Genomic DNA, 12,310 nt, shown 5'->3' with positions numbered 1-12,310 from the left:
AAGGGAGTTATTTTACTTGTTTAGTTTCTTAATTATATGTTTTCGTGGTATAATGAATGCATGGAATCCCTTTCCCTTGCATTTTGTGCAAAAAAATTCACGTTTCTAGGTTTCTGCCCAGAAATCGCCTAGCAGTGTTCTTGACCCGCTAGGTGACGCATGCCATTTGAACCTAGTTTCTAGGTTCTGCCAATCGCTTGGCAGGTCTTCATTGCCGCCAAGCGACATGAGCTCTGCGAATCTTTTTCTACGTTTTGGATGGTGCTATGGTTGTTTTGATGCGCTGAAGGTGTTTTATTGTGTTTTGTTGAGTGATCACTAATATAAACTACTAAAATGACCAATGTTTGAGATTAACTGAATGATTTGGTAATTGTATGAGTTTGAGGGGTTCACGTGGGATTGGGGATAATTGGAAGCATGAATTTTAGACGTGAAATGGTTGTGATATCATGTGTGTTTGATGCTTAACTTTAGCATGGTATAATATGAGATCTTGATGTACTATCTATATATGCATGTTAGCTGAATGGATCGAGTTTTGGGGTTTAGGTTTTTCATGCAGATGCAATTAAATATGGGATTTTCCCATAAATTGATGGATCGCTTGGCGGTACATAACCTACCACCAAGCGACAACACGTAATCAACAACCTTAGTGGGTGGCTCTGTGTTGGTGCGAGTTGGGGATTCTTTTGGGGTATATATGGAATTATGCATGTGCTAGTGGTGCAAACAACAAAGGGTATGATGAAGGGTCTAAGGCATGAAATGTGATTGAATGTTTGTATAGCCTAAATAGTTAAGTATATGTGAACATATATGATGTGTGGTATTGTAAAATTGAATCATGTGCAATACATGGACGTAAAATATTATATTCTAGATTTGTGCTTGAGTTGTTGAGGTGTTAAAATCTATGGTGAAGTGAAAAAACCAGCAACTATCACGCTAATGGTATAGCGCCTGGCAATACTGATTGGACCGCCAGGCAATAAGATACCCAAGGAAGTCCTTGAAATAAGTGGCACCCTATAGTGAGTTGAGACCGTTAGGCGGTCTGTGTTGCAATTTCTCCTAGTGGCGCTTAGGATGCGTCAGGTGATAGTGCAATGGCAGGATGCGTTTTGCATGGCTTGTTGCGAGGGTCTCAGTCTAGGATATGCTTGGATGAATTACAATTAGGGAGGTTCGTAATAGAGTTGTAAACACGTGATTATTACGGACGAGGAGGTTCATTTTGGATGTACTATTGTGTCAGGATATGAGCGGGGAGGTTCGTATGTTTCGTGCTTACACTTGAGGCTATTATGAACGGGAAGGTTCATAACAGATGGTGTTCACGCGTGTTGGACTACGAGCGAGGAGGTTCGTAAAGTTGGACTACGAGCAGGAAAGTTCATAGAGTTGGATCACGAGTGGGTAGGTTCGTGGAAGCATTGGAATCCCTAAGACCATGGTGGAATGTGTGCTCGTCTCAAACAGGTTATGAGATTGGGGTGGCAAGGTATAAAGGCTTTAAAATGTGAACGTGGTTAAGTTAGTTTGGGTAAGGGGTACTTATCTTCTTTTATGTATGTTTATTTATTTAGCTCACCCTTTTTATTTGTATTTGGCGATGATCGTGTGACTTATCACAACGGGAGCAGATGATAATCCAGGTGTTGAAGGCGATGCCTATAGACAGAGTGGGGGCTAGCGTATGGGACTATGATAGAGGAATTATATTTTGAAATAAACTTGTAATTTCCTTTTTGGTTTTATTTTTTGATTTGGGATATGTAATAGTTAAATCGTGCTTTATGGATTTGGTTTTTGGCACGATATTGTTTTTAATGAAATTTTCCCACATCTTGGGAATAATATCCGATGTTTGGATTTAATTTAAATTATAATTTTTTTAATAAGTAATATTTGTCTAGGGTGTTACAATTACATATACATATAAATCGTTGTAATATATATTGGGTGATTTAGTAATTATGCCATGTTGGAATATAAGAATATGTACGGCAGTAGTCGAGTGTTGTTGTTTTATATCTCCTATATTGTAAGATACCCCTTGTTGAATTTGAATGTTGGTATGACCTAAATAGTTAAGTATATATGAACATATATGATGTGTGGTAATGTAAAATTGAATCATGTGCAATACATGGACGTCAAATGTGATATTTTTTATCTGTGCCTAAGTTGTTGAGGTGTTAAAATCTGTGATGAAGTGCCAAAACCAAAAAGTTGTCACACTGCTGGTGTAGCGCTTGGCGGTCCATTCTGCACCGCTAGGCGATAAAGTAACAAGGGATGTTCTTGAAGGGTATGGCGCCCAACAGTGAGTTGAGATCGCCAAGTAGTCTGCATCGCAACTTCGCCTGGCAGCGCTTAGGCTATGCCAAGCGATAGTGCAATGGTAGGGTGGATTTGTGTTGAGTTTTACATGCCTCATGGTGGTGGTCCTTGGTCTGGGATATGCTTGCATGAATTATGAGCGGAGATGTTCATAATCGAGTTGGAAACGTGTGATTATTATAGACGGGGAGGTTCGTATTGGATGTACTCTTGTGTGGGAATACGAGCGGGGAGGTTCGTATGTTCTGTGCTCACACTTGAGGATGTTATGAGTGGGAAGGTTCGTAGATGTTGACCACGAGCGGGCAGGTTCGTGGAAGCATATGGAATCCTTAAGACTGTGGTTGATTATGAAATTAAATCCCAATGGTCGTGTGATTAGTCACACGGGAGCAAATGATAATTTAGGTGTTGATGGCAAGGCATAGAGACAAAGTAAGGACTAGCACTTGGGGCTTTTATAAAGAAACTAGGATTTGGGAATAAAGCTTTGTAATTTCTTTAAGTTTTTCTTTTGAATTTTAAAACTTGTATAATTTATTTGTGAATTATGGATTTGGTTTTTGATGCGATAATAATTTTTAAATTTTCTCGCATTTTGGGAATAATATCAAATGCGATAATAGATTAGTTTACCATGTGGCTAGAGTCGTAAACATTGACTACCATTATTGTCAGGCAAGTAAGATCATTGTACAGAAGAACATCATATGCCAATTCTACATCCACACATTATAGTCACAAATAATGGTCGACGGTTGATAGAACGTTGGGAAATCGTAATAGTACGAGCATAAGCCTACAAAAGTGTTGGATATTTGGCTCCCTTCCTATGTGGAGAAAAGGCCCAAAACTTTAGAAGCCCATGTCTCACTTAACCTAGTGGAGAGGGGGCTGCAATATAAATAGAGAGGCAGAACAATAGAGTCAGAACACACTAAAAGCCCTCACACATAGAGGGAGAGGTAGAGGGAAAATTTTGTTCACGTTTTTCACAGAGCTGACACAGTAGAATCGGCGCTGCGAATTCGTTCACCGTTGGATCCGGCTGAAATTTTTACAGCAAGTTCGGAACTCATTGCTCTTCATTCTGACCGGTTGGATCTTTGATACGAGATCTGAGTTGGGAGATATTAATTTCACACTGCAGCAGTGATATTATAGGTTTTCCTCTCTTGTTCTTCTCTATTTTGAAAGCTTTATTGCTTTGTTATTTGGTTGGGTGTTGGCACTAATTTGTGCTATTGATTTAGATTCTTTTGTACTCTTGTTGATCATAGTGGAGCTATTTCTTTGGTCCGGACGACTCGTGGTTTTTACCCTTGATTTGAGGGGTTTTTCACGTTAAAAATATTGGTGCCTTTATTTGTGCCTTTGGTGATTTATTATTGCTGCTATTTGATTATTGCTCCTCATAGATTCTTGCAAGTTAGGGGAAATTATATCCGCTGCATTCTCTAGTATATTGTTTGTGTTATTGTTTTCCCCATCAAAGTGGTATCAGAGCTCTTGGTTGGGCTATATTTACTTGCTTGAATGATGGAGGCAAATGCAAAGATGGTTGCTTTGAATGGTACAAATTATCATTTGTGGAAGGGCAAGATGAAAGATTTATTATTTGTCAAGAAATTGCATCTTCCGGTCTTTACTACACAGAAGCCAGATTCTATGTCTGAAGAAGAATGGGACTTTGAGCACCAATAGGTATGTGGTTTTATTCGGCAATATGTTGAAGATAATGTTTATAATCATATTGCTAATGAGACACACGCCACAGCTTTATGGGAGAAGATTGAGTCTTTGTATGCTTCTAAGTCGGGCAATAATAAATTGTATTTGTTAAATTGCTTGATGAATTTGAGGTAGAGGGAGAATTCTTCTATTTCTGATCACTTGTCAGGAATGGGTATAAAGTTTGATGATGAGGTTATGGGATTATGGTTGCTTAATACTCTACCAGATTCTTGGGAGGTATTTCGGGTTTCAATTACGAACTCTTCCTCGAATGGTGTTGTTTCTTTTTAGATGGCAAAGAGCGGTGCTCTTAATGAAGAGATGAGGAGGAAGACACATGGTTCTTCATCTCAATCTGAGATGCTTGTTACAGAAGCTAGGGGGAGAAGTTAGAAAAAGGAACATAAAGGTGGTAGAGAGAAGAGTAGGAGCAAGTCCAAGTCAAGATACAAGAATTTAGAGTGTCATTTTTGTCATAAAACTGGGCACATTCAGAAATACTGTTTTAAGTGGAAAAAGGAGAACAAAGACAAGAAGGGTAAGCAGAGAGAGAATGACCATGATGATGATGATCGTGTCACTACTGCTACAGATGGTGATCTTGTTCTTCTTCGTGACTTTGAGTTCGTTAATCTTGTATCTAATGAGAGCATGTGGATTATTGATAATGGTGCTACACTGCATGTTACACCTAGGAAGGAGTTCTTCACATCTTACACTTCTGGTGATTTTGGAGTGTTGAAGATGGGTAATGATGGTGAGTCTAAAGTGATTGGTGTTGGTGATGTTTACCTACAAACCAACATGGGAGTGCAGTTGTTGCTTAAAGGAGTCAAACATGCTCCGGATGTTCGTTTTAATTTAATCTTTGTGCAGTTGCTTGATGATTGTGGTTATGACAATCACTTTGGTTCTAGTAAATGGAAGCTCACTAAAGGTAACTTGGTTATGGCCAGAGGGGAGAAACAATCTAAATTGTACTGGACTAAAGCTTTGGTTGCTAAAAACAGTGTGAATGCTATGTATATGGAGGCATCTTTGTGGCACCGGAGGCTTGGTCATATAAGTGAGAAAGGGCTTAACTACTTAGCTAAAAAGGATGTGGTTGTGGGATTGAGGAATGCAGAATTGGAGAAATGTTCTCATTGCATGGCTGGTAAACAAACTAGAGTATCTTTTAAGAAGCATCCTCCCTCAAGGAAGTCAGAATTGCTTGAATTGGTGCATTCTGACGTTTGTGGCCCATTAAAGGTAAAGTCTTCTAGTGGTGCACTTTACTTTGTTACTTTTATTGATGATTTTTCCAAGAAGCTATGGGTCTATGCTCTTCAGCGGAAAGATTAAGTACTTGAAAAGTTCAAGGAATATCATGCTATGGTTGAGAGGCAATCAAGCAAGAAGCTGAAATGCATCCGTAGTGATAATGGTGGTGAGTATCGTGGACCTTTTGATGTTTATTGCAGGCAACATGGTATTAGACACGAGAAGACTCCTCCTAAAACTCCTCAGTTGAATGGTCTAGCAGAGAGGATGAACAGGACCTTGGTTGAAAGGGTTACATGTATGCTTTCGGAAGCAACGTTGCTTAAGCACTTTTGGGGAGAGGCATTGCTTGCAGCTGTGCATGACAATCACACTTACGACTTGGTAAAATTGCCTAAGGGCAAAAGGGCATTGGAAACTAGGTGGATTTTTAGGGTGAAACAAGATTCAAACTCTACACTTCCAAGGTACAAGGTCAGATTAGTGGTGAAAGGTTTCAACAGAAAAAGGGTGTTGATTTCAATGAGATTTTCTCACCTGTAGTGAAAATGTCATCCATCAGAACTGTGCTAAGTTTAGCTGCTATTCTTGATTTGGAGGTTGAGCAGATGGATGTGAAGACAACTTTCCTTCATGGTAATTTGGAGGAAGAGATATACATGAAGAACCTGATGGTTTTCTTGTTGAAGGCAAGGAAGATTATGTGTGTAGGCTAAGGAAGAGTCTATACGGTTTGAAGCAGGCTCCAGGACAGTGGTATAAGAAGTTTGAGTCTTTTATGTGTGAGCAGGGTTACAAGAAGACTACTTCTGATCATTGTGTCTTTGTTAAAAGTTTTTCTAATGATGACTTTATTATCCTGTTATTATATGTTGATGACATGCTTATTGTTGGGAAAGATATTTCCAGAATTGATAGGTTAAAGAAGACACTTGGCGAGTCTTTTGCCATGAAAACTTGGGAGCTTCTAAAAGGATTCTTGGCATACATATCTCACATGATAGGAGAGAAAAGAAGATTTATCTATCACAAGAGCAATACATTAGGAAGGTGTTGCAGAGATTCCAGATGGAAAATGCTAAAGCTGTAAGTACTCCTCTTGCTACTCATTTTAAACTGAGTGTTAAACAGAGTCCTTCAAATGAAGTTGAGAAGACCAATATGAGTAGAGTTCCTTATGCATCTGCGGTGGGCAGTTTGATGTATGTGATGGTGTGTACAAGACCAGATATTGCACATGTTGTTGGTGCAGTTAGTCGATTTTTGTCAAACCCAGGTAGAGAGCATTGGAATGCTGTGAAATGGATTTTGAGGTATCTTCATGGTATAGTTGATATGAAGCTTTGTTTTGGAGGTGATAAACCTACTTTGATGGGTTACTGAGACTCAGATATGGCTGGGGACATTGATTCCAGAGTCCACTTCAGGCTATTTGATAAAGTTTGCAGGAGGAGCTGTGGCTTGGCAATCAAGACTACAGAGGTGTGTAGCATTGTCTACTACAAAGGCAGAGTTCATTGCTATTACTGAAGCATGCAAGGAGTTGCTATGGTTGAAGAAATTCTTGTAGGAGCTTGGTTTTGTGCAGAACAACTATTCATTATTTGTGGATAGTCATAGTGCTATCCATCTTGGTAAACATTCAACTTTTCATTCTAGATCCAAACATATTGATGTGAGGTATCATTGGATACTTGATGCTTTGGATGCTAAGTTGTTGGAGTTGGAAAAGGTTCATACAGATGATAATGGTGCTGATATGATGAATAAAGCATTGCCAAGAGGGAAGTTTGAAGCTTGTTGTGAGATCGCCGGTTTGGCGGTTATCTCCACATAGTTGTGAGGGGGAGATTTGTTAGGTATTGGGCTCCCTTCCTATGTGGAGAAAATGCCCAAAACTTTAGAAGCCCATGTCTCATTTAACCTAAAGGAGATGGGGTTGCAATATAAATAGAGAGACAGAACAATAGAGTCAGAACACACTGAAAGCCCTAACACATAGAGGGAGAGGTAGAGGGAAAATTCTGTTCACGTTTTTTCACAGAGCTGTCACAGTAGAATCGGCGCTGCGGATTCGTTCACCGTTGGATCGGGCTGAAATTTTTACAGCAGGTTCGGAACTCATTGCTCTTCACTCTGACCGGTCGGATCTTTGATACGAGATCTGAGTTGAGAGATATTAATTTCGCACTGCAGCAGTGATATTATAGGTTTTCCTCTCTTGTTCTTCTCTATTTTGAAAGCTTTGTTGCTTTGTTATTTGGTTGGGTGTTGGCACTAATTTGTGCTATTGATTGAGACTCTTTTGTACTCTTGTTGATCATAGTGGAGCTATTTCTTTGGTCTGGACGACTCGTGGTTTTTACCCTTGATTTGAGGGGTTTTTCACGTTAAAAATATTGGTGTCTTTATTTGTGCCTTTGGTGATTTATTATTGCTGCTCTTTGATTATTGCTCCTCATAGATTCTTGCAAGTCAGGGAAAATTATATCCGTTGCATTCTCTGGTATATTGTTTGTGTTATTGTTTTCCCCAGGATAGTAACCGAACGATATAACAACAAAGTCAAACCAAGAAGCTTTTCCAAAGGAATCTTGGTCAGGAGGAAAACGAATGAAGCAAAAAAGAAATCCACTCAAGACAATTTCTCACCAAATTGGTAAGACCCATTCAGAACCACTGATAACTTGAATAATGATGCCTATGGACTGCAACATCTAGATGGCGATTGCAACATCTAGAAGGGAAGGAGATACACAATACTTGCAACACTTCTCATTTAAAATTTTATTTTAGTTAAATGTAGTGACCGGTGTACTACACTTAAACTTTGTATGATGTTGATAATCAGGTATTATTGAACATTGCATCTATTATTCTTTCCCTTAATCCGAACATGGTAATAAAATACGTTTCATTGTTAATTTATTGGTATTTTTATAGTTAATAGATAATATTTTTGTCAATATAGGTGATATATATATATATATATATATATATATATATATATTTGTTTTATTTATTAATTATGGCAATAACTATTAATTATTAACTTTTTAATAGATTGAGACATGATTTAGAATGTATAAACATATATATTCCATAAATTAGGACTGTGATGATGATAATTTCTCTTGAATATGAGTAAATGTAAAAGGATAAAGACGGTGGAATGAATCAAAAGCGAGACGATGGAAGTGGTTGAGCAGAGAGGAAGTGGGAGAAGAGAGAAAGAGCTTCTTGTGGTTTATAAATTGGAACGAAGTGGCCAGTACCTCTAATAGAGGCAAAAGTGAGACCACCCTCGTACTCCTCCACCCATCCTCCCACTTCTCTTCCTTCAAACCAAGCTCTCCACTCTTTCGTTACATTCAGTTTCAGCTCTCGCAAACCGTATCTCGTTGATAACACTGGAATTCTACCATCAGTGTCTCCACTGCATGCACACATGTTTATACATGTTAAAATATCATAATCAAACTTCTTCAAACACTGTGCAAGTATAAGAATACCTGTACATCCAAATGCGTAAACCGGCACGCAAGAGTTTCTGAATCACTGGGAGAACTGTGGTTGGTGAATCATTCCATTTTTTAATTTTAGTGCTTCATCACAAAAACAAAAATTATTGCGTTAATTTAATTAGTTAAAAATTAGCAATGAAATAAATACATATTATATATCAAAATAGGCACCTGCATAGGGTGTAGGGATCAGACATGTTAGGGAAGTATGCATGAATGGCCTTCTGAACATCCTTCTTATTGAAATACTTTTCCACATCATTAACTTTACAAGGATCGTAACCCATTGTTGGAATCATATTCTGGAGGTCCTAAAATCCAACACAAATATAATTTACTTTTTTATATTATTTTCTTCTAATATAGGTGTATTATTAACCGACAAATGAATAAGTTTTAAACCAGACAAATCATACTTACAATTTCTGAGACAGCATACGGAACAACATGAAGCATACTTGAAACTGGTCTTTCATAGTCAATGAGACAGACGGGAGAGTAAATACTAAATATATTTATGTCAGAATAGGCCTGCAAAAATTTGCCCACGTTCCAACTACATTCCTTTGTGTTGTTTTTTGCCATGAAATCGCAATTCTCTCTTATGCCATCATATACTTGCTTTGAAATTATGGCATGGCACAAAGCAAAATCAAATACGCCTTTCAGATCTGTGACATCGTTAATCACAGCATTTCCCATCTGTATTTCAAGCAAACCAAATTCATCGGTTAACAACATTACTAAGCTAAGCTGTCAAATTTAATGCAAAAAGGTATTTCATTTTTTTTTTCAGTATCTAATTAGTTTAAACGTTTAGTATGAAATCATAGTTACCATGAATCCCTTAAGATTTATGTAAGTGCCATTTTTGTTTCCTTCATGTATAACCTCAGCTAGTTGTGGAGCATAATGTCCTATGATTTCAAACACACGAAAAACCGCATTAGAACATGTGGAAATATGTATAATTGCAACTTTATCACTCCAATAAAATTAATTAGTAAAAGGTACCTCCATAGCTCTCTCCTATGATATAAAATTCATGGGATTTGAATCTTGGAAATCTCTTAAACCAACCAACTAAAAAAGCATAGTTATCAAGGGCAACCACTTGATCTCCGATCTTGCTCAAGTCATCGGAATTATTAGTGTAAGAAAAACCCACACTAATAGGTGATTCCAAGAATATGACGTTGGCGACTGCAGAATTGAAACAACACAACCCAAATTACATATTCAACCAATTAAGCAAATAAATATCTAAAATTTACGACAATGATATAATAATATTGTATACCTCTATTCCAGGAGAATTTGTTGAAGGTAATATGCTCAGGGTCATCTACATGAAATGGACCAATCTCTTGTGCTGCTCCAAAAGCAACAGATGAACAACCAGGTCCTACCAAACACGAAAAATTAATTTATCACTTAGCGACAATACACGAAAATGTAAGCTTATATGGTTTTGCTCTTAAAAATGAACATAACTCAAAGATTAAGATACAGAAAATTTGAATGACTTGAAAATGAATTAAAATGAAGAAACAGAAGTGGTGTGGTCCACGCATACCTCCACTAAGCCAAAGCACAAGAGGTTTATCCGATGGAGACTCTTGAGCTTCAAAGAACCAGTAAAATAGTGCTTTCTCTTCTTCTGGTCTTAACTTCACATAACCAGCATAGTGACTAAAATTCACCGGTGGTTGTCCGGGCAAATTTGTCACTTTATCATCCTCCTCCCGTGTCTCGTCTCCGGCGAAATATTCTGCTCCGGCGACATTGTTAAGGAGGAAGACAACGAATAAAATTTCCAAAGTGAGTGCCATTGAGCGGGAGCGAAGAGCTGCTCATTCACCACAAGTATGTTATAAGCTGATTACAAACTATAGAATATTCTATACAGATGTAGAATAGAGATAAATTTAAAAGTTGATTAAAAGTGAGTAAAAAAAAGTGGTATTTTATAATCATGGTAATTACAATTTATACGAGTACATTTGTAATCATAATAAAAAGTTATAAATGTGTTAATAAAGGCATCTATATTGAACTAAAAAAATATTAACTGTTTATATAATAATGTAGTTCACAACAATGATACATTTTTATCTAATAAGTATTCTTTCCTTCACTACAATCATTTAAACAAACATAATTTTTAAGTTTAATTCATTAAGAGACAATTTTGCATTGAGTAAAGTTTAATTCGTTAAGAGACAACTTTACATTAAGTCTAACAATATCATTACGTGTATTTCCTTGATGTTCCTAAATCTTGTTTCTACTTTTTTATTCAACAACTTTAATCTTTTATCAACTAAAAGTCAAATGTTAAAAGTATAAAAACCGAACATTTATTTATTTATGTTATCTATTTTAATTCTATTAAGAGATGAATAAATTCAAATTTCTCTCATAAACCATGAAGCATATGATTGCTTAAAAAACTTTAAAGCAAACTTTGGAATACTATTAAAAAACATGCGTATCTTAGACAAAAATAAAAATATAATTACTTTATATATATATATATATATATAATAATTCTAGAAATTTTCAAACAATATTTTATCAATTTTTTATATTATATATATCGATGAATATCGATTTCCGACGCATTTTCTTGTTTTAACCATCACCTTTGAAAGTTTATTTTACACTGTGCCCTGATGGAAATTTTATGGGCACAAATTGGAATTAATTTGCCATAAGACCTGCAAAATTTGATTTATCTACATAGATGGAGTGTATAATTACATATCAACATACTACTTTATATAAATAAATGTGAAATGAATTAAGGTTTTGAAAATGAGTATGAGCAAACTCCACTACACATAATGAGTGATGGACCTAAGAACTAAATGAGTGAAGACAATTAGGAAATTTAATTAAAAATTTTTGAATATAAATCAAACATTTTTTTTTTTAAATATGGGGAGTAAAATTAGTGGGGTAAAATTAGGAGATTAGGGGCAAAATACTTTTTCTTCGATATTTGATAATAATTTAAAAAAATTAGAGAAACACTTGCCCACGCTTAAGTATACGTAAATCCGTCGATGCACAATATGCAATTCAATCCATGAAAAAGAGACCAAGCAAGTAGATGGAGAAAGACCTTTTGTGGAAACACAATGTTGAGCTGAGAAAAGAATTTCAGAAAGAGCAGCAAAAAAGAATTTCGAGCACCAAAGAGCCATTGCCGAGTGGTGAAGCACAGAACAGAAGAAGTTGAAGTTGAAGTGATGAAGTGAGGTCATTATATAGTATTTATAGAGTTGAAACCCGAATAATCTCAACCCAAATATCTGCCTATGTTTCTCTCTCATGAGTCAGTAACACATAAACTTTTTCACACCACTAAAAGTTTTCATTAATGGCTTATTAATAGCAACACTGAAACTCTTATATAGCACTAAAGTTTTCATTAA

At 36.5% G+C, this 12,310-nt stretch overlaps 1 protein-coding gene across 1 annotated transcript; it reads right to left on the bottom strand.

Annotated features, from left to right (window-relative positions):
• Positions 1–8,421: 8,421 nt before the first annotated feature.
• Positions 8,422–12,110, bottom strand: LOC114170695 (serine carboxypeptidase-like 35). The gene is made up of 9 exons (XM_028056228.2): positions 11,998–12,110; positions 10,447–10,719; positions 10,171–10,275; positions 9,885–10,073; positions 9,708–9,787; positions 9,291–9,572; positions 9,042–9,181; positions 8,859–8,951; positions 8,422–8,782 (listed from the first exon to the last, which is right to left on the bottom strand). Exons 1-9 carry the CDS (start codon positions 12,077–12,079, stop codon positions 8,524–8,526), a joined length of 1,503 nt encoding a protein of 500 aa, XP_027912029.2. The 5' UTR covers positions 12,080–12,110; the 3' UTR covers positions 8,422–8,523.
• Positions 12,111–12,310: the final 200 nt, after the last annotated feature.

This window comes from Vigna unguiculata, chromosome 11 (genome assembly GCF_037176805.1).
Source record: "Vigna unguiculata cultivar grain cowpea cultivar isolate G323 ecotype 2 chromosome 11, ASM3717680v1, whole genome shotgun sequence".
Lineage (NCBI taxonomy): Eukaryota > Viridiplantae > Streptophyta > Magnoliopsida > Fabales > Fabaceae > Vigna > Vigna unguiculata.
This window is presented reverse-complemented; position numbering and strand designations above follow the sequence as displayed.

What these genes read in the sequence shown, in the direction of transcription:
- LOC114170695 (XM_028056228.2), bottom strand. Translation starts at nt 12,079, where the DNA reads ATGGCTCTTTGGTGCTCGAAATTCTTTTTTGCTGCTCTTTCTGAAATT. An exon ending in ACATTGTGTTTCCACAAAAG is followed by an intron (nt 10,720 to 11,997) that starts GTCTTTCTCCAT and finishes GTGAATGAGCAG; the next exon opens with CTCTTCGCTCCCGCTCAATG. An exon ending in TTACGCATTTGGATGTACAG is followed by an intron (nt 8,783 to 8,858) that starts GTATTCTTATAC and finishes GTGTGCATGCAG; the next exon opens with TGGAGACACTGATGGTAGAA.